Source organism: Callospermophilus lateralis, chromosome 8 (assembly GCF_048772815.1).
Source record: "Callospermophilus lateralis isolate mCalLat2 chromosome 8, mCalLat2.hap1, whole genome shotgun sequence".
NCBI lineage: Eukaryota > Metazoa > Chordata > Mammalia > Rodentia > Sciuridae > Callospermophilus > Callospermophilus lateralis.
In genome coordinates, this window is record NC_135312.1 from 107,584,600 (window position 1) to 107,607,857 (window position 23,258).

The window sequence follows — 23,258 nt, forward strand, 5'->3', positions numbered from 1 at the left end:
GGCACCAGACCTGGCCTGACACTTTTCTATAATTTATAAAGGCCTCTTCATTGCTTCTACAGCATATGATGACCTTATGTCTAAAGTATACTATCTAAAGACCCTACTCATTTGTCCTTTCAAATATTTAGTATGTCAGGTGTAACAGGGCCAGGAGATCATAAGGTAGTCTTGCTAGAAGTACCCATAGTACTATGGTCTTCTCTTCACTGACCACTGCTGACATAAAGGCCAGGTAAAAAGTTTTATCTGCCAATGGGAAGAAGGCAGTTTCCAACACAACTTCCAGTGCTACTACCTTAGTCTAAGCTCCATGTTTTTGTCAGGACTGTTGTTAGCCGCCTTCTTCTTCTTTTTTTTTTTTTTTGACGGGGGCAGGGCAGGGGAGAGTGCTGGGGATTGAACCCAGGGCCTTGTGCATGCGAGGCAAGCACTCTACCAACTGAGCTATATCCCCAGCCTGAAGAACACCTTCTTAATGGTATCACACTCAATCCTGGCCTGCTAATAAACCTATTCAATATGAGAGTCAATGATATAAAGAATATAGAGTTGCTACAACCAAAAGAATGAGATTCTAATTATAATAAGTCATACTCCATGTATATATAATGACAAAATACACTCTATTGTCATGTATATCTAAAAAGAAAAAATTTAAAAAATAAAATAAATATGTATTTAAAAAAGAATTATAGAGTTGCTAAGAATTATTCAAGGAAATCAATGTTGAGCTTAAAAGATAAGTCAGTGACAGAAGAAGATGCTTCTTTCCCGCTCTCTTTCAGTTTTCGTCTGACAAGTAACAACAGCTATATTCACCATAATATAGTTACAATTAGCCAGGCATATTGGGGCACACTTGTAAGCCAGCAATTCAGGAGGCTGAAGCAAAAGGATTACAAATTTGAGACCAGCTGGGGCACCCTGGTAAGATTCTGTCTCAAAAAATGAAAAGGACTAGGGCTATTACTCAATGGTGATTGTTCAATCCCCCATACCAAATGTGTGTGTGTGTGTGTGTGAATGCATATATATGCATATGTGTATATATGTGTATGCACATGTGTATATATATGCATACAAACAGTTAAAATGAAAAGCTTCCCATAAAATAAATTTATTATTGGCAATCTAAGAAAGACTCTTTGAGCTGGGGACCGTGGCTCTGTAGTAGAGCACTTGCCTAGCATGCACAGGCCCTGGGTTCAATCCCCATCAGAAAGAAAGAGACAGACTTTTAAAGGCTTTGAGGAGTTCTATTAGCCACAAAAACTAAGAAAGCTGCTTGGGAGTGAACAGAAATCAATTTATGAGAAGAGAAAGCTGGTAAAAGGATGTTCTGAATCAGCAGACACTCGTTTCTCTGAATCAGTTCCTCATGATAAGGCTGTCACTAGGAACTCAGGAGATGCCAGAACCAGGAGAGTCATCACCATTAGCGGTGTTCCTACTGAGACAGGATGTCACACTAGAAAAAGAACCTTGGGCTAGAAGGCATGAGATTTATCTAGTTCTGACATAGTCACTTACTATCCACATGACTGTCAGAAAAGATATTCAGACTCTCTGAGCCTCACTTTCCTTGGAGATAAACAAAAGGTTAATGATGATACTTCCGCCACCTATTTCTGAGACATGTTGCAAACGTTGAACATGAGCATTTGAAAGTCCCTTTGAAAACCTATAAAGCTCTAGACAAATGTGATGTACTATTTTTTATATACACAAGTCCAAAAGTACTCACTGTCCTATTTGAGTTACTAAGCTCAGAGACGACTACATTGTGTTTATACAACATGAAGCCAAGATAAATAACTTTGGCCACAATGACATCTGGCAAATAATAATTTTACCCAAGAAAGTCAATCACCTCCCCACCCCAACTCCACCCGCCAAAAATGCAGCCAATTCTCTTGAAGCTCCAGGCAATTAAGCACTCTAAAATAGACTCTGCAGAGTCCCTTGGGAACAGTAAATTCTAGAACAAATTAGTGCAACAACTAGAAAATTATAACTATGAAATAATTAGCTTTCAAGTTAATAAATGGCATTCTCTCTTCTAACTGATAAATCCCCTCTTCTAAAATTCCTTTCATCTAACTCTCCAAGTCAAATTTAAGTTCTTTGAGGACACAAACCAAGGGCCATCTGCTCTGTAAAAAATTCCCACAATGGCCCTTTTCTGAAAATGTTTCAACATTTGCAATGGGAAGACAGAATGAACTCTATATATAACATCTCTGAAGGACTCTATTTCTTAAGAGTTCAGAACCTCCCTAACTACAACCATGCTTCAGTTTTTCCCCTTAGCTAAACCTTAGAACAACAGTCCCTGTGTCTTACAAGTTGCCCTAGGTCTTAGTTCAGAGAAGAATTGCTGCAGGCTATATACAATTCTCATAAAAGAATGTGTAGAAGGGGTACTTATTCGGGTAATTTTGGACCTGCATTGTTCTCATAAACAGTTTTCACATTTTAGTGCTTTGACTGATTTTATAAACTGTTAATCTCTGCTCACACCTCACAATATACACCATATTAGAATGTCCTTTATGAATTCCTCTGTCAGATGAGGAACTTCTACAGGACATGTATCACTTTAATTTCTTCTGTGTTTTGCTTGTGCAGTTAAACAAACACTGAGCAGGGAAAAAGTACTTACCAAATAGTTCTTAAATTAGATTCTTTTAAATGAATCTCTTTTCTGTCATATGTACTAAGGCTGTCTTGCAAAAAGCTCTTCATCCAAGTTCTGAAAATGGTCACTCTCAAAGGGATAGCAAAACCTCATTACACCCTGGCTCAATGTGACATAGATTAAAAAAATCCTTTGAAAAATTAATTATTACACATTTAAAAACCTGATTATATACAATTAATCCAAAACACAAGCAAAAGCTAACCCTGATATTGATCTTTTTAACATTCATTTTTAGTTATAGGTGGACATAATACCTTTATTTTATTTTTATATGGTGCACAATACCTTTATTTTATTTTTATGTGGTGCTGAGGATCGAACTCAGTGCCTCATGCATGCTAGGCGAGCGCTCTACCTCTGAACCACAACCCCAGCCCCTGATATTGATTTTTAAAAGAATTCAGTTATATTCTATATGGTAGAATTGTTGTATTTACTTCATTTTATTACAGAGGAATTTCTAAGCAAAACAAGTCACTTCTTAGGGAGAAGTTTTAGTATTTTTGATAGTATTACTTTTGTTTACAAGAGCAATATCCAGGTATTCCAGCAGCAATTTTAATGGCATTACAAATACAATTGCCTCCCAAGAATCTGGCAAGCAAACCATTTAATGCAATCATTTCTAAATTAATCCTTGAAAATCCAAAGGAATAATCCCAAGGAATCAGTGCTATCCAACAGAAAGATAATGTAAGTCACATACATGTTTTTAAATATTCCAATATCCACATTTTAAAACACAAAAAGAAACCCAATATATACAAAATCTTAAAACTATTAATGAAATATTATTTCACAGTCTGTTTTTCACACTACACCTAAAAACAATTTAAAAAAGAGAGAGAGAGAGAGCATGAGTTTTACACTTAGAGAACATCTCAATTCAGACCAGACACATTCCAAGTGCCACCAGCCAAATGTGTCCAGTTTAGTGAACTAAGCAACAGTTTTCAGAAGAAGACTTACAATGGTGGTATATGTATGATTTGTCTCTGTTTGGAAAACCCATCACAATGACCAATGAGAACAGAAAGGAAACTTATAGAAAGGCTAGAATTCAGTATCCAGAATTGTCAAACTCTGAGGACAGTCAAGAGGAAGCCAACTACATCCCCAAACCCCACACAGACAGAACTGAAAGGAATCATTACCTCTATTGGCCAAATCATAAGTATGAACATTTGCCAATCTTAAGTGCTATAATATTGAAAATCACATGACAAGGGAACTGAAAATTGAAGAACTATGAGATAACAAAGTATACTCTGGAAGAATAACATCAATCTCACTCTGCAGAAGAAAAAGCATATCATTGCAATTAGCAACACCAGTACAACCCTTAACCATTCAGCTCTTCTCCCTCTCCTCCCTCAACTTAATGGATAAACACATATTGCAGGGGTTCTCCCTCAGTGTCTTTTCCTGCAGTACTAGTGGTGTTGGGCTTGTAAACAGCAAAAGAACGAATGAACCTGTGCAGTAAGAACCTTGCCAGTCATTTAATAATCTACATAGGTCTCTTTCACACCTGGACTTATAAGATTCCTGGATCATGCTTCAGGGCACTTAGAATCTGTACCCAACTTAGAATCTGTACCAACAACTGCTACTAAGGAAAAAACAGAGTTAGGTTCCTACAAACTTATAGTTTCAGTATTTTATTAATTAATTAATACATTTTTAATGTGTGTTTCCTTTTCAAGACACTTAATGTATATTGTTGCTTCATAAACACTGAACTCAGAGCCAACAATACTAACTTAAGGCTGAACCAAGCTTAACTAATATGCATTTTCTCTCAAGGGCACACCACAACTTTCTTAGTTTTAAGAACACTAGACAGCACATCAATACTACACTGATGGACACTTTCTTAAACAATGAAATCACCAACAACATCCACAAAAATGAAAAAAAATCACTGAATGTATTGCAAAAAGGTACTTGTTTACAGTATAAGAGCTGAAACACGACAGCAGAACATTGCCTTGTTTGACTTCAGTTGGGATCATGTGTAAAAGACTAAAATTGTATTGCCACTCTGCACACATCTGTGAATGGCCATAAGAGAGCCAATAATATTGATTCAGGGGTTACAAATAAATTTTAGTAAGTAGGTGAATTCACAAACATGGAATCTGCAAACAACGAAGAGTGACTGTATTGTACCTGATGGGGTCCTTCTGTGAACATTTCCTCTACAAAACTGTAAGCTCCCTGAAAGTAAATCATGTCTCATTCCTCCATCTGATCCCAGAAATTAACATAATGCTTGGCATATAAAAAGAACTCAATAAGGAGCAGGGGCTGTAGCTCAGTAGTAGAGTACTTGCCTAGTATGTGTGAGGCACTGGGTTTGATCTTCAGCACTACATAAAAATAAACAAATAAAATAAAGGTATTGTAGCCATCTACAACTAAAAGATTTTTTTTTTAAAAAGCACCCAATAAATCTTGGTTAGATGGAATTTGCCCACATTCACCTTTGCCTTCTCCTATGGGAAAGAATTTTGCTTATTCTAGTCTAAGAGTAAGATTGGATAGACTATCTCTGGGCTTTACTGTCTTTCATCTCCTAAGTGATACAACTTCTTAATTGCCCTTACATCACCACCTTTTACCTGTTTTCAAACCTTCATATGGCACATATTACAAAGTTATGGATATATACAACCTCATTTGCTACTCAATACGATGCATAGAACATGGGGGGAAATGAAACACAAGAGTCACTACTGATGGTCCATATTGACAGTCTGTAAGCTTCGGCAGAACAATGGCATTCCCAAAGAGAATTCCTCACATTTCAACAGGGACTGGTCATAACTAATAAAATTCCTAGTATCACAAACAAACCAAAATGCAAATTCTTTAAAGGGTTCTTGATATAGAAGAAACACCTAAGACCTAACAGTATTTATGGAAACTAAAAAAAAAATTTAAAAAAGGTTATAGAGGGAGGTAGAAACAATACTGTCTGAGGGTGTCAGAAAGAAACCAAAAATTCTTATCAGAAATCAGTTCCTGCTGCCTCTTCTCCACCTACCTCTCCACCCTCAGCCTTCTCCAATCCACTTAGTTTTTGAGAAAACTGGTGAACAACTTCTAACAATTATTTAGTTTTAGAACATCATATACTGATAAACTAAAAAGACAATGAGAAGTTGAACGGGGGCGGGGGGGACTATGAGCACAAATATCAAAATAATTTAAAAACATGTATTTGTCTGGGATGGGGTTGTGGCTCAGAAGTAGAGCACTAGCCTAGCACATGCGAGGTCTTGGGTTCAATCCTCAGCACCACATAAAAATAAAAGGTATTGTGTCCATCTACAACTAAAAAATAAATATTTTTTTAAAAAACCTAAGAAAATGCTAAGTACAGAAAAAAAGAATGAAAAATGTTGGACTCTACCAAGCTTAGAGACCTAAATCAACTAATAAATCATGTGCAGCACTTTTCTAAGGCCCCCTTGTGTCCACTTCTCAGTATGCTGTTAGTTCTGGTTATACAAGTTCCCATAGAACAATAGCAAATTAACCTTCACCAACTGAACCTCTCCAGGGCAGGGATACATCACAGTCATTCCATATTCCAGCAATTCACAGTACCTGGAATGTGGAAGATGTCAGTAGATGCTCTTGAATGAAGATTTACTGCAGAAATGAGAATAACAAGCCAGAGAAACTAGAATTTCTCTTCCCCAAGGCAAGTCACAAAAAAACTCCATTCTTGGCTGACCTACCTTATCTGATAGTAGATAAGACCCTAATTTCAGAATGAGTTCTGCCCCCATCTATGAGGAATGAATGCCAAAGAATCTGAACAGACAGGCCTCTTGGGATTCCCCACCTAATCCATTAGCATTACATCATATTTTTGTTCAATCACATTTCCACACAGCTGTCCATGTTTCAATCATGTCTATGCAATGAAATCTCCACTGAAACCCCAAAGGACAAGTTTCAGAGAGCCAAAGAGTTTCCTAGAGAGTAGCACTGCCCCAAAGTGCAGGAGCTCTGCACCCTTCTGCCATACTTTGCCCTATGTATCTTTTCATCTGTATCCTTTGTAATATCTTTCACAACAAACCAGTAAACCTAACTATTCCTTGGCTCTGTGAGCCACTCAAGCAAATTAATTAAACCTGAGGAGGGGATCATGGATCCATTCCCAATTTATAGATGATTGGGCAGAAGCACAGGTAAGATGATCTGAGGCTTACAGCGGCATCTAAGGTGGGGAGACCCAGATCTTTGGAACAGAGGTCTCATCCAGATAGATCTCTAGGTAGACAGTTTCAGAACTGCACTAGATTAGAGGGTGTCTGCTGCTAAAGAACCAGCTGCCCACTTGTTTGTGGTGGGGGGAAAATCCCAAAACATGTGGTATCAGAAGTGATCTATGTTCTAAGTTAGGAGAAAGTGAGTTTGAGAATGAGTTGGTTATTCCTGAAGAGGGGCCCTATAAGTACATTTGTAAGTTTACTTTTAGAACTAAGAGCATACATCAGAAACATTATTATAAAAAGGTGGTCAGAGTATTTGGTCATTCTACTGGAACCAGGTTAATATATAATATATCCACTTTCTAACAAATAAATGAACTACCTGTCCTTCATAACATAGTATATTAACTATAGGGAAAATACTTTCTGAGGGATAAAAGCCTGCTATTTTACTTTACACACACACACACACACACACACACCCTCCCTCCTCTTTTAGAGGCTTTGAATTTGGGAGCGGAGAGAAGGGGAGCATGGCTGTGAAGTCCAGTGTGGGGTTGGCTAACCTCTGCTTTTCACTACTTCCCCTGGAAAATCTGATAGATTCTTCAGAAATAAATGGCTGACCTCATTCTTCTACCATCCTCTACACCATTTAATGGATTTATCTGAGGCCCTGTCCCCTCGAGGAAGGCATTACTCCACCCAGAACTCCTCCACATGATTGCCAGGACTGAGACTGCTCACCACCACTCCTGAAGCTGGAAAAAACAGACTCATCATTTTTAGCCAGAAACTATTCTACTCTTACAGAAGCTTTTCCTTTCACATTGTTTTCACTCTTGATCAAAAAGAGAGCATCTAAGGTGAAAAAGTCAAGTGGCTTCAGCCACTACTTTATGGCCATGGCACACCTGATGACCAGAAAAAACTGAATACCAGGAAATCCTGAGAGTGTGTGTTTAGAGAGCAAGAGCTGGGGGTAGGGAGGCTGTAGCAGTAAACAGATTAAAGCCAGCGTCAACATAGGGCTCCTCCTGAGTGTAGCCTGTTGTATGTGGAACCCACTTCAACTTTTTCTTAAAGAATGCAACAACTTTTCAAGAGGCCTATCCATTATGTATATCCTCTTCTCCCAAAGAAGCTGCCCTTAATGGACAGGCCTCTTGAGGAATAAACTGCACTGAGCAGTTCATGTATTACAATTCCAAAGTGTCTATGATGAAATCTAGGTTAAACCAGGATACAGATGACCTTTTCACTGAGTGCCATGGCACACAGGGAGGCTGAGGCAGGAGGATCATGAGTTCAAAGCCAGCCTCAGCAACTTAGTGAGGTCCTTTAGCAACTTAGCAAGACCTTGTCTCCAAATAACATATAAAATAGGGCTGGGGATGTGGCTCAGTGAGTTAAGTGCCCCTGGGTTCAATCCCTGGTACCAAAAAGCAAGCAAATAAAAAAAGATGATCTTCTCTATCATCTGCCTTCTCTAAAATTACCCACCAAAGGACCCAAATAAAAGGTTAAAAAAAATGCTCACAGAAAGAAAGGAAAGCTGAGCTAAAATATGTAAGCTGATGATGGACGCTAAGGAAGCTTCTGCTTATTCATTTATTCAAATATTTGTCTAGTACATACATAGTACCAGATACTGTGTCCCAAAGTGAACAACACAGACATGACATGGTCATCCCAAGTCCTGATAGTGGAGGAGTGTTATGCATAGGCCATCAGAACCTAGAGGGAAAGGGTGCTACATACAACGATAAGTCAGAGAGAACAGGGCTAACTAACCCACTGGGGCTGTGGGTTCTATCAGCAAAAGCTTCTACCCATCAGAGTTCTTAGTATGTGCCACGCAGTTCTAACTTGGCAAGAATACACTCATTTAAATTTCACAGCCACACCAAGAGGTAGTTGTTATCATTCCCAAAGCATCAATGAGAAAGCAGCAACACACCACAGAGGAGTTAAGGAACTTGTTCAAGATCATGCAGCTATTACGTGAAGTCTGGTTCTAGCACCCACCTCCACTCCCAACCACTGCAGAAGGTAGGAGTTAGCAAGATTAAAGGAGGAAGGGAGGAGGCAAATTCCAGGCAAAGAAACTCTGTAAAGAGAAGACTCAAAATTGTTTGAGGAACTAAGACAAGCTCGTTTTTACTGGAGTAAGGAGAGTAAGGGGAAGAGCAGAGAGAAACGAGACAGGGCCACTCATGGGAAGAAGGCTGGATTTCTGAGCCCCTCAATAACAAAAAGAGGAAAAGTTATGGAAATAACACAATGGTCCAACAACATATTAGGGAATATAAACTTATGATAATTAAAAATCAATAACATATAATTTAGCTACCAAGTCATAGCCATTTTTAATAAGTGCTAAACAGAGGAACTCTGCCATATTCATAGGACTAAAAAATGGCTGAGGCACAAGACAGGAATCAAAAGACTTATGTTCAGCTAGTCAGGGTAGTGCAACCTGTAAGCCCAGTGACTCAGGAGGCTGAGGCAGGGGTGTCTCAAGTTCGAGGCCAGCCTCAGCAACTTAGAGAGGCGCTATGTAACTTAGCAAGATTCTGTCTCAAAATAAAAATATAAAAGGGCTGGAGACCTGGCTCAGGGGTTGAGAACTCCTGGGTTCAATTCTTAGTACTAAAAAAATAAAATAAGGTCTATGCTCCACCATCTGGTCCTATTCACGTATTTGTAAGGACAACTAGCTCTGTGTTCTTGGCCTGTAAACCTGTCTCCTACTCTGTAAAATAAATATAACTGCTTTGGAAAATAAAACCCATGCAAATGTCAGCTATCACCATTAAGTTCAGCCTATCAACTATACTTTGAAATTGTGATCTATATCACATTGCTACACATTTAACCAACAGGCACCTCTCTCATCATGATTTTTAGAAAAGAAAGTCATTGGAAAAACTAGTTTATATAGCATGTAACTTCAGCATCCTAAACCTCCAGCATGGCTTGTTTCTCCCTTGAAACTGTCACTACTACAATTTCATAAGCTAAACAAATCTTTCTTTGTCTTTGGCAAGGAAAAGATATGATTCAAATATCTTTTGAATACAAGTCAAGGTACCCATGCTGAGCGAGTCATTGAAGCTCCCTATTACTCAGAGCTGCAGTTCCCATAGAGAAGGAACCACCTTTTCGTAAGACAAGCTGCTTGCTCTTCCCTACAACCTGAAAATACTATTAATACAGTGAATCAGGTGGAGGAGCTGGAGGAAAAGACAATATTTAAATTTCTGAGGGTTATGAGTCACTATTTATTGAATGCTTAATAGGTGCCAGGCTCTGTGGTATAACTGACATATATTATCTCTACAGTATTCAGACAATCTTGCAAGAAAAGTGATTTTATACCCCTTTTGCGATGAAAATCCTCATTTGAAAGGATTACTCTACTAACCTCACTATACATCGGAGAACTCTCTCCATCTTCACTGTAGGGTCACCTAAAATTAAAAGTGATAAAGCCTACAAGGCCCAATCTGGTTGCAGTGTATCTTATCTCACAGAACACTCATTTCAGAGAAACCAGTTTCATTCATCATTAATTCAAGAACACCTCCAAAGGTATAAAAAGTCTTCTCTTTCTCAGTTCTACCCATCAGATCCTACCTTCTTAAAAAGTCTCCCCCAACTACTCCAGACTAAAAAGCCCACTGACCATCCTTCCTTTCTTCTTAATCTAACATTAGAGACTTGGTCCTGATTCTGCTTCATGTTATTAGTTTTCAAACTTGATATCTATTATTCACATAATTAACAGTAAGCTCCCTAGAAGTACTACTTAAGACTTCATACCTCCTCACAAACCTCATAGAATCTAGCATAGAATCTCAATTTCTTAGGTACTTCAAGTATTAATCTACAGAGAGAATACAGACCATGTATTAGTAAAGAACTGACTATATAGCTTGAATTCCCAGTTTCACTGTTAACCACTCAAGCTCAAACAAGTCTCATTTTTTTCATCTATAAATTATTATAAATGCATAACCCATAAATTAGTTAATAAAAATACCCGGCCTCAAAGAATAACTGTGAAAAATGAGAAATGGTCAGTTATTTTTTATAAACTAGAGGACTATCCCTTAAAATTCTTGAAAAGTTGCTTATAGGTATCTTAAAGATTTGGGGGAAGCCATTTGCATACATATTCTATAATTATGTCTTCACAAATTAATGAAGCCTATGATTAAAATATAACTTTATTTAAAATATTTTTAGTTGATGGACATAATACCTCTATTTATTTATTTATTTTTATGTGGTGCTGAGGATCAAACCCAGTTCCTCACATGTGCAAGGCAAGCACTCAACCACTGAGCTACAACCCCAAGCCTGACAATACATCTTTTTTTTTTTTTTTTTTTTTTGAGAGAGAGAGAGAATTTTTTTTAAAATACTTATTTCTTAGTTTTCGGCGGACACAACATCTTTGTTTGTATGTGGTGCTGAGGATGGAACCCGGGCCGCACACATGCCAGGCGAGCACGCTACCACTTGAGCCACATCCCCACCCCTGACAACACATCTTTAACAACATAAATAAAAGGTTATTTGCTTTATAAGAATCTTTTTTACAAATTTTAATTTTTCCCCCCACACAAATTTATAATTTTATAAAGCATTTTATTTTTATCTATAATCCTTACCCAATCACAATGACTGTTCTTAACTGTTTTCTTTCCAGTTCTTGGTCATACATTTGTGTATTTACTAATATATTCCCAACTTAGGTACCAATTGATGTTGCTTTTTCATTTAACATATCAAATATTTCAAATTAATACAGTCTTTATAATGATTTAACCATTACATAATACCATATGAAGTTAACATGGTAACTTAGATACTTTTCTACTGGACAACTGGTTACATTTTTAAAAATTATTTCATCATTATAATAATAACACTTAAAAGAATATCTTCCGGGCTGGGGCTGTAGCTCAGTGTCAGAACGCTTGCCTAGCATGTGTGAGGCACTGGGTTTGATCCTCAGCACCACATACCAATAAATACATAAAAATGTTATCCACAACTAAAAAAATATATCTATAAAACAGAAGAAAGAAAAAAAAGAGTTATCTCCATGTGCAGAAGCTTTTTTTAAAACATATTTGTGCACATAGTTTTCCTTTTAAAATACTAGGTCAAAAAATTTAAGTGTGGGCTGTGGAGGTACCTGCCTATAATCCCAGTGACTGGAGAGCTAAGGCAGGATTGCCAAGTTCAAAGCCAAACTAGTCAACTTAGCAAATGTTTTTAAAAACACTTTTTTTAAAAAGTTAAAGGGCAGGATGCAGCTCAGAGGTAGCATAGCCAGATTGAACTGCAGAAGAGTTTTAACAATCTAAATAGCCACTAAACTAGACAAGTGATCAAAAATGAGTAGGGTCCAACTACTAAGAGTGAGGTAGGGTACAAGTTTCATCACCACCTCATCAATACTGTTTCTCTAGGGTATTTTACTGAACAGTCACTATCACATGCCATTGGAAAGAATGTAAACAAGTGCAACCTCTCTGGAGGTTTCTGGATAATTTCTGGAAAGTATGTGTTTGTATACATATATGCATATATACACACACATATACACATGCATACACATGCATACACACATATACACACACACTGCGCGCACACACACACACACTTAAGGTTATGCATAAGGATCTTCTGGCCAGGAAGTTCACCTTTTCTAATAATAACGCCTGAAAATAACCTGAATAATTCATCAATAGGGAACTAGTTAAAATGCTTGGCTACACACTAAAATTACCTGGAAGGTTTCATAAAGAAAGACATATGAAGTCCCAGCTCAGACCAATTAAATCAGGATCTCTGAAAAAGCAGTCTGGGCATTTAAATCTTCATGTCCAATCAGACTACTGGATGAGCCGGGCCCACACCTGTAATTGCAACAGCTCAGGAGGCTGAGACAGGAGGATCACAAGTTCAAAGCCAGCCTCAGCAAAAGCAAGGTGCTAAGCAACTCAGTGAGATCCTGTCTCTAATTAAAATACAAAATATGGCTGAAGATGTGGCTCAGTGGTTGAGTGCCTCTGAATTCAATCCCCTGTACCCTCCCCTCCCCCCCAAAAAAGAACTCCTAGACAAAGTATTATATATACATTGATTCAGAGGAAATCAAGGCAATTAATAGCTAAATGCAGAAGAATACACACAGCAACTGCCATTTTTATTTTTAAAAAAGTCTTTTTCTTATATTTGCATAAAATACTTCTGGAAGGAAACAAAAGAAATTGATACAATAATGGTAGCCTTTGAGAAGAGGAATTAGAGGAATAAAGTGAGAGGCTTGTATTTCAACATATTTTATATACAGTTTGATTTTTAACCAGATACATTTAAAATTAATAATCTTGAACAAAGACAAATCATAATTTCATACAGAAGCAACTTTTCAGGAACATATGGCATCAAATAACAGTTCTGGCATAACATAGTAGGGGCCAGTTACCAACGTTTGCAGGGTCCTCTCCATGGAGTCCTGTCGCTAGGAAAGAATCAAATGGCTTCTAGGAATCCATCTTTGCCCTCTGAGTAGGGCCAGTAGTTCCTGCCACCACCTTCTGCCCTAGCAACTAACTTATTTAATGTACCATTCTAGAGCAAACAGTCACTGCCTGATATGCTTGGGGAAAATGTTTACTCAGTACCTCATTTTCTCACACAGTGTGGGCCACCATTAATGATATGTTAGTCTGATGCATACTCCTAAAGGAACAAGTCAAATTCATACATCCATTTTTAAATTAGTTTTTCAAATGGAAAAATCATACATGGAAAGCAGAGATGATTCAACCTTTTTTTCTAAAGCACTTCATGTAAGATGCAAACACATTCTCTGCAGGGTTCAGCCTACAATACTGTTTTCAGAACTAAGTGTGCTGAATCTTAGATTTAAGAGAACAGTTCATTCATTTCTATCTATAATCTATTAGTTTTACCATGCTACACAAGAATTCAAAAGAATCTAAAAAGTATAAAGAACACTCGGTCATGGTGGAACACACCTATAATTCCAGCAATTCAGGAGGCTGGGGTAAGATAATCACAAGTTAAGGGCAGCCTCGACAACTTAGGGAGAACCTACCTCAAAATAAAAATTAAAATAAAAGTGGGTTGGAGTGTAGCTCAGTGGTAGAGCTCTTCTGGGTTGAATCTCTAGTAATATACACACATAAACACACACACACACACACACACACATATACACACAGTATGTAGAAAAGAGTTCCTTATTATTAACATATACTTAGGAATTCCACAGCTTCACAAATATTAAGTTAAATATTTTAGGTTACTTCTGACAGCTGAGAGAGCTATATTACTTAAACATGTATCCTTTTAATATTTTTCTTTGGAGGTTGGGTAGGTCAATCTATCCTTTAGAACACTTACCCTTTCTGATACCAATTAATTAATATTAATAGAAATAAGGAAATTCCTTCGAGGTGCCTATAAAAACATTTCCTTTTTTAACATCATAATGTACATGAGAAACACCAAGAAAGACAATTCCCTACTATAAACATTAACATTTCAAGAAATCATATTCTGGAATACTAGAGATGCTTTAAGGATTATCACTTTCAAAACTCTTAAATTCACTCATTCATTCTCTCAACAGGTGTTTATTAAATACCAACTTCCTGCCAAGCACTGCATTAAGCACAACAAATACAATTAGCAGAGCCTGGGACGTAAAAGAACTCTCATATTTAGGCTCTAACAATACATTTTCTTACTTCATGCACAGTTACATTCAAATGCAAGTTTTAAATTTAAAAGATTTGTGGCATCAAATTTAAGAGATATTCTTGTTACTATTTCTCAATCATACTTTGTAAAAGAACTTGAGCAAGTATAGGTAGTTAGTTAAGCGGTAAATGATAACAAAGATGCTTTTCCCTAGGGCTGAGGGTATAGCTCAGTTGGTAGAGTGTTTGCCTTGCATGCAAGAAAGCCTGGGGTTCAATTCCAGCATCACACACACACACACACACACACACACACACACACACACAAGCCCCACCCCCACCCCTCCCCCTGCATAACCCTAAAGGTTTTGACTACAAGACAGAAAACAGAAAATGTCCAATTTTCTGGGCACATCGGAGAGAGAGTTGGCAGTCTGAAGTATGTATAAGGTGTTAAAGGCAAAACTGATTAGACTGGTGATTTTGCTGCTTCTTCCTAACACATCCTAAATCAACACCTGGTTCATCTCTTGAGGAATGTGCAGGTTAACATCTAACTTGTCTTCAACTTGTGAAGAATGGTGTTGCTATGACAACAAGCAACTATTCTTACTGGGAATCACAGTTCCCCTCAGATATGCAGGTTCTTGATCCATCCCCCTCAGCTTTTGAGGATGAATTTTACTGCTCCAGTACCACTCCCACTTAAGACACCCTTTGTGAATTGGTTTTCATTTTGTTTTAGATATCAATAGATAATCAAACAGCAATGGCTATTTATTTAAAGATAGAGCAAATACAACTAATTTTCTTATTTATGATTAAAAAGTTGTGAGTGTGGTGATAAAAATCATCTTCATAAAGCAATATAGACATCTCTCCTTAGCACTATGCTAGGCACAAATTCTAGAGTACAATCTACAAAATAACCAAGACCACAGGGACCAAAAAAAAAAAACTAGAAAAATATTCTAGCTGGGTATAGTAGCTCATATCTGTAATCCCAGCAGCTTGGGAGGCTGAGGCAGGAAGACTGCAAGATCAAAGCCAGCTGCAACCCTAAGCAACTCTCAGTAAGACCCTGTCTCTAAATAAAAGATAAAAAAGGGCTGGGATGTGGTTCAGTGGTTAATTGATTCTGGGTTCAATCCCTGGTACCTAAATAAGTGTGTGTATATGTATGAGAGAGAGAGAGTGAGTGAGTGTGTGTGTGTGTGTACGCGCGGGCGCGTGTTCAGGAGAGAAGAACATGATAATCAGGAATCCAGACTCATGTTAACACTAAAATCTTACATAACAGAGCACTCTTGCTACAAAAACTTACCCACAACATTATAGTATTAATGGCTGCATTTTATTGCACTTAATATGTTGTATTATTTTGATACAAACAGAAATACAATAAAAAAAATACGTAGAATGGCTGTATGAGAAGGAACATTGTTCTTTTCAGAACTCCATTATAAAGGCAGCTGGACAGATTCTGACTGAACACAAGTGGGATGCCAGCCCATCTCCTTCCATCCCCATCCCACCCTCCCATTCAAGCACTGGTTACAAAAGTGCCTGTGTGGCCATAGAAGTGAGTCATGGATGTTCCATTTACAGATGGGTGGAGTTGAGGGAAATCACTGTAACATGCCCAGTTAGTTGGAAAAGTCCATCCTGTTTTTCCTCTTTTACATAATAATCACTTTTCATAAACCTGAGATAAAGAAAGTTTGGTAAGTAGGCATTCACCAAGTATTTCAGCACTCTTATACTCAAAGGAAAAACTTACTTTTATAGCCAAGTACATGATCTCATAGCCCAGGTCTAACAATTCACACCAGGCAAAGGATTTGTACAATCAGTATAAAACATTTGTTCCTTTTGCACACACCAAGAAAAACAGTGGCTGGAGAAGTAAATCACATTACCAGCTCTCAAATCAGATTCACCCACCAGGAATTCATGCTGGCAGCCAAAGCATTTCATGAGGGCAAGGACAATCTTTTGTAACTTCCTTTGCCAAGGAAACACAAAGTCAACGTGGCTTCCTTAAACTGATCTTAGAAGCAAACCATGAGAAAGACAACCTAAAGCAATAATAACAAAAACCAAAGCTCTCCCGGAGCTATATATACTTTGTGCATTAAACCATCATATGCCTCAGTCCTTCTCTCAATACCACCTACCTAATCAAACAACAACGTGTATGTAACATGACAAATTCACACTTCACAATTTACAATTATAATACATGTTTCATATTAAAAAATGTCTCATCTAGGTCTTTCAACTTATTCAAGTTCTCTCCAAATCAAAAAGTCTGCATCATTCTTCTCTAAACATATTTCAAATAAAGCTGGAGGAGACCTGCATTCAACTCCTGAACTGCTCTGAGCCTCAGGTGAAGACTACACTAGGGTTCAAAGGATTGCAGTAACCCTGCCCAACTGGTAAAAATTTTGCACATATGCATTCCTATAATTATTAACATCACCAATTAACTTGTCCACCTAAGGTATTTAATGATCTTAGGTTTTTAAGTACATTAAAATTCCTAATAAACTTATTACTTTAATAACACAAACTATTGATTATTTTAATGAGGGAAGAAAAATTTTTTTTAAAGTATATGTGCTGCTGAAGGGAGCATAAGAGGAAAAAGTCTAGTAAGAGATTTTATTCAAATCAGGTTTCTCCTACAAACATTATTCTTACCCTACTCCCTCACAGTATAAAATATTCTAAAAATTATTTAAAATAATTTGTCACAAAAGCAACAAAAATTCATTACAACAAAATCCAAAATTAGCAACAAAAAAATAAAACCAAGAAGAATGAAATTTTCACCTACGTCTTAATAACCACTGATGTACAGTGTATATGTATATGCATAATCACATACTTTTAAAAAAATTTTTCTAAAGCATTCTTTTTCTTACCTTTATTTAATTTATTTATTTTTATGTGGTCCTGAGGATCAAACCCAGTGTCTCACAAGTGCTAGGCAAGTGCTCTACCACTAAACCACAACTCCAGGCCAACATACTTCTTTTTTAAAATGTTAATCATATACATTTACATCTTACTTTCACTTCTAGTGAGAACACCTTTGTGTGATGATCATTTTGCTTAACCAATGCCCCCTTTGGTTAAACAAGACTATAGTCTTGATAATAAAAACTTGCAACTAATCTTGAAAAAAGTAAATACACCATATTCCTAAAAATATTTCTGAATGCCCAGTCACTTCTATCCTCTATCCAGGTCTGATTTACTGGCTGAAGCATGTCTTTAATGCTCCTCTGAGCATTAAAGGGTCTATTTCATTTACTGATTACATCACCATTAAACAAACCAACAAAAACATGTACCTCGGCTCAGTCCTTTATCTGCAGGAAGAAAACAGCCTCTGAAAATGGTTCAATTTTAGGAAAACCTCAACAGGAGTATTACAAAACTTCATAACCTAAAAGGAGTTGGTAATACTTAAAATCATTTTGTACCACATTTTATTCTTTTTGAAGGATGTTTAAACTACCTCCTCAGCACAACTGTATTACATAAGACTGGTGATATCACTTTACAAATGGCAGAACTTGAGGACCAGGGAAATGTAGTTTTGTTGAAACTCACATCAACATGGTGCATGAAGTAGAACTCAACGGCCTCCTTAATCTGTTTGCCTTGGGCTTTTAACAGAACCTACAACTCCCTTCTGCACCTCTGCTAGAAATCATTAGTATACGCCTCCATGGTGTATGCTGGTATTCAGGACAAGGAGATATAATGTAAAAAAGTGTGCGAGGAGATCCAAAGCACAGGCAAGGACCTCTCCAGAAAGACTTTTAGAAAGTACTTAAAAAAAAAAAAAAAAAAAAAATCAAAGCTACTATTCATGTGCCACACATCTTAAGGGCACTAAAAATTTGACCATAGGGCTGGGGCTGGGGCTCAGCGTAGCGTACTTGCCTAGCATGTGTGAGGCACTGGGTTCGATTCTGAACACCACATATTAATAAATAAAATAAAGGTCTATCAACAACTAAAACAATATTTTTTAAAAAAATTTTGTGTACTGAAAAAAATCATGGTTTTCTCCAGAATATTCTTCATCCTGCCTCAGAAAAATCTTATTAGAAATGTTTGCATCTTGGGACCTGGCAGTGGGCAGAAAGTACAGTCCTGCCCTCAGCCATGCAAGTACAAGAGCATCAAGTAAATGTAAAAATTTTTTTCTATCAATTGTTTGACTTTTATGCATGTTATAGTTTCCAAGGTATTGTCTGTTGTTTATTCATCTATTGTCCCATGGATTGTAAATTCCAGTAGGTGCAACCATGGGTGTCCTACCTGGATTTGTACAGGTGGAGTACCAAGGCATAACACATAGACATCAGCTGCTATTTGATAACAATGATAAGCAGATTATATTATATTTATACTAACCCTATAACAGATTACTTTAAGTTGTTCTAACAGAACAATGAGGATTAGCAATAACTAGGCCATTTGGCTGGAGGTCCTCAGGACTAGGGAAAGAGGAGTAGAGTTTACTCTGGAATTTACACAGCTAACTACCAAGCAGCTGCAATGCTTTTATTCACTCCTTACATCCCAGGAGATATTCATGCCTACTCACTTCATTTAACTGGTCCACAATAAAACATTTGACAGCCAGATATTTTTCACCTCCCTGTTACATGCACATTTTAGGTGGAAGCTGGTCCATTAACTCACCAGAGACATCAAAAAAATTAAACAAAGCACCTTAAGCTAATCCTTCAAACTTGAACCAGATGTGTAAGTCACTGGACATATTTTGGCTTTTATAAAGTCCCATGTAAACCTGGTCTTAAATCCAAGGTAATCAAGAGCCCACTTCCATTTCTGACTTGAGCCACTATACAAGTCAATTTTTTGTCCTAATTTATCATTATGAAACAAAGCATTATTCAAGTCCAAACTTGTATATCAACTAATTAAAAGTGAAAAGCATTCTGAATAGCAGCAGAGAAAACTCCCTCAAATTTCAAAGACAGAATTTAAACTTCAAAAATACCATATTCATATCATATTCCTGTCTACCTCTCTTAAATGGGTAAATTCAATCTCCTTTGAGTTCTTTTTAAATTTTTCTAACAACCCGTTTCCTGGAAGCTATGTAAAGGGCTCATCCTGAACAAAATACACAAGAAGGAACAGTGACTCTATTGATCCTTTTTCTAGGTGAAATGCCAGGAAGCATGAAGAGCTGAAAATGACACGTGATACAAGCTACTTATTGGACAACAAATTTCCACTCTAATATAGTATGTGAAAACTGGAGGAATGAGAGAACAATAAGAAATCCAGAGAAGGAACTAGGAAGTACACCAAAGTAAACAAACGTCAAGGGCAAATCAATTCTGAGGGAAAGTTTAAGATAACGAGTGAAAGTCCATTATAGACATTAGACAGAAAAGGCTTCTACAAACTCTTCAACAAAAATAAAAAACATAAAAAGTTAGATCTTACTTTTGTTTAGAATTTCCCTCAAAATATGCTATAAAACTGCCCTACAAAATTATAAGAGGACCTTTCATTCTCCAGATCTAAAAGTTACACTTGTGTTTAAATGTATAAAGTATACAAATTCACACTAGGAATGCTTAACTTTTCATCTATAGGTTGTGCCTTAACTTCTAACTTGTCTACTCAAATACGAGGTACACTCTCAAGGGCAATTAATTCCCTGTATGAGGCAACCACTTCCCTGAAAAGCACACACCAGCTCCTGTTTAGTAAAATCAGTATAAAAGAATACTCAGGATCATTATTTTTTAGGTAAGGAGAGGAAAATTCTCTAGGAAGCTTTTCCCAGAAGGGCAACCCAACATCTTAAAGAGTTAAGCCAGGTGAAGGAAAGATTTGTTCAGATGTCCATTATTAATCTTATTAATCTGGTGAACACTGGTAGACTCTCCCCAACTTCCTGCATCTTTGCTGATATCTGCTACTTCACCTTCTTTTCCATTGATTATCCCTAATCAAGGATACTACTAAAAGGGGGCCTTCATCAAGTGAGGTATTCAACAGAGATCCCCAAATTCTCCAAAAACACTTACTCAAAACCTTACAGAAAATCCTAATGAGGTCAAGGAAAAAAAAAAAAAAAAACACAGTCTGTGGCATAATTTCTTTGTCCTTCATTTTACACCAATGAAAAGTCAGAACACTGTACTGAAAATGTTCCCACAAAGTGGGAATCAATTTCCCTAATATGGCAAGCCCTAAATATAACCACAATTGTTTTTGTTTAAAATATGCCCAATTAAACTTAGAGATGGAGGAAGTGGTGGTAGGCAACTGAGCAGTCAACAGAGAAAATAATGACAACACAACTCCACTATCTCCACCAGCATTTACAATGCCTTTAAATGCCCTTAGCAAGACACCTGTAACACACATGCCCCTTTTCCTACAGGCTTTGTACCCTTGATCCAGTCTGGGTTACTGAGAAGGAGAGGAAGAAATTACACACCCTGGTTCTGAAGTAATTCTACCATTCTGAGAAGGTACATGGCATCTCTAGTGCTCAGAGTAGTACAAGGCAGAAAATTCCCTGCTCAAATTATAAGGATTCAGTTAGCCTAAAGGAAACATGAGACTTTAACTATGGTAGACAAAACAAAAGAGGCAGTTCTTACAATTTTACCTTTCAAACACACACACACACACACACACACACCCCTCACAAAAAATACTAGTTATTTAATTCTCACATAACTACAGTGAGGGACTGTGGGTTTTTAAGTGGAATTCAAGAAAAGTTTTACACAAAGCATAAAACTTAATCCAAAATTCATTTCAAAGTTTCACCTGAAACTTTTAAAAGGTTTATTGTACTGGGTCTAGACCTACTGAACAATAGTCTTGCTTTTGCAAAACATTTTGCAAGACATTTTGGCCAAAAGCACCTGTCAGAGTCATAATTGGGAGTGGATGCTCACTAAAAATAAGAAAAAAGAAAAAAGAAAAAAATTGCTTGAAATCTTTTATAAATAAATAAACTTCTCAACATAAGGGTTCTGAAAGGCGATATGGGACATTTTTAAAAATAACTTAGCCCTTGAAAGCAGAATAGTATGGGAAATTTACTCCTGATTAAACTGCTTAGATCAAAACACAGGTTCTGCCACTTACTGCTGTGGTTCTTGAGAAAGCTGCTTAAGCTCTCTATGACTTTAGGTTTCTTGCCTGTAAAATGGGAATAAATAGCATCCTCCTCACGGCGTCCTTAGAGAAGGGGAGAACTCAACACAAATCATTTAAAAGAGTAAACGCTCAATAAATGCTAGCTATGATTATTCAAAGATATGTATTCAGAATATTGAATCTATTAAGTATATGCATCAGCTTTGTTAAACTGAAATCTCATACATTTCATAAAAGCATTTCACTCCCCCTTTTCACACATCATGCGGCATCAACGTTCCAAATGATGTGGAAATTACATACTTTCATTCATCCGTTGGAGAGCTTGTCATATATGGCAAGAAAGAAGAAAGATGCCTTTTTAGTGGCTGTTGCTCCCTCACAACTTCAAAATACTGTCACGCACACAATAGGCTGGTGCTGCCCTCAAAATGACAGCTCACAGCTTTGCAGGGCCCGCAGAGGCTCCAGGCGGCTGTGCCCGGAAGGGGTTCACCTCAACCACCGCCAATCTCTCAGAGCAGAGCCTGGTGCACGCCCGGGACCCCGAGAACACGCGTAACTCTTCCCAACCGGGAAGGACCCTGAGTGGTGGAGAGGGAGGGAGGAAAGTAGGAAGAGACCCTCAGGTCAGAGGGTCCCGGGTAGCACTCCGCGCGGGCGCGTGCACGGTGACAACCCCGGGCCGGGAGCCGGCGACGGCGGCGACGTCCGGGCAGCTCGCGTCCCGGCTCCCGCCCCTCTGACCAGCGTAAAGCCGATGCGGGTACCGCGCGGAACTCGCCCTCAGCGCCCCTTACCTAAAGGCGGGTCCTTCCTTGGGAGCCCTGCCCTGGGCGGACGCCGACGCTGTGCTGCCGCCGCTGCCCCTTTTGTTGAAGAGCTTCTGGAGTAGGGTCGGGGCCATGATGCTGCCGCCGCCGCTGCAGCTCCGGCCGCGCGCTCGGGGCCGGCGGCTCAGCGCGCAGCCAGGCGCGGCAGCCGCAGCGGCGGGGCCATAGCGGCGGCGGCGGCGGGGCTGCGGCGGCTAAGGATCTGCGCTCCGCGCCGGGGACGCCGGCGGCCGGTCATATGACTGGGCCGGCCCGCCGCCTCGCGCGCTGACAGTTACCTCCTGCGGGAGGAGTCCGCAGCCCCGCGGCGGCGCGGGAGGAGCGCGGCGGCCCCGGCGGCGGCCATTGGCCCGGCGGCCGCCCGCCCCGGGCGCACGCAACCCCGCGGGAGGCGGAGGCGGGAGACGGAGGCGCGGCCCGAGCAGCGGCCCCTTGCGTGGGGCGGGGCGTGGCAGCGCGGAAAGGGGACCGGGCTGGGGCGGGTGACAGCGGGGGCGCGGTTCCACCAGGGCGCGAGGCTCCACGAGGGCACGAGGCTCCTTGGAGCCTTGGG

The 23,258-nt window shown here is 38.7% G+C and overlaps 1 protein-coding gene and 1 non-coding gene across 3 annotated transcripts in view; both read right to left on the minus strand.

Moving 5' to 3' along the window:
• Positions 1–22,959, minus strand: part of Fnip2 (folliculin interacting protein 2) — a 111,825-nt gene extending 88,866 nt beyond the window's left edge. For both annotated transcript variants that reach the window (XM_076864249.2, XM_076864247.2), the window contains exon 1: positions 22,673–22,959. In XM_076864249.2, coding sequence (XP_076720364.2) covers positions 22,673–22,779 — 107 coding nt within the window. In that variant the 5' untranslated portion in view covers positions 22,780–22,959. The remainder of the gene's footprint in view (positions 1–22,672) is intronic.
• Positions 385–457, minus strand: Trnaa-cgc (transfer RNA alanine (anticodon CGC)). The gene has a single exon. It is a non-coding gene; the product is annotated as a tRNA-Ala (tRNA).
• Positions 22,960–23,258: the final 299 nt, after the last annotated feature.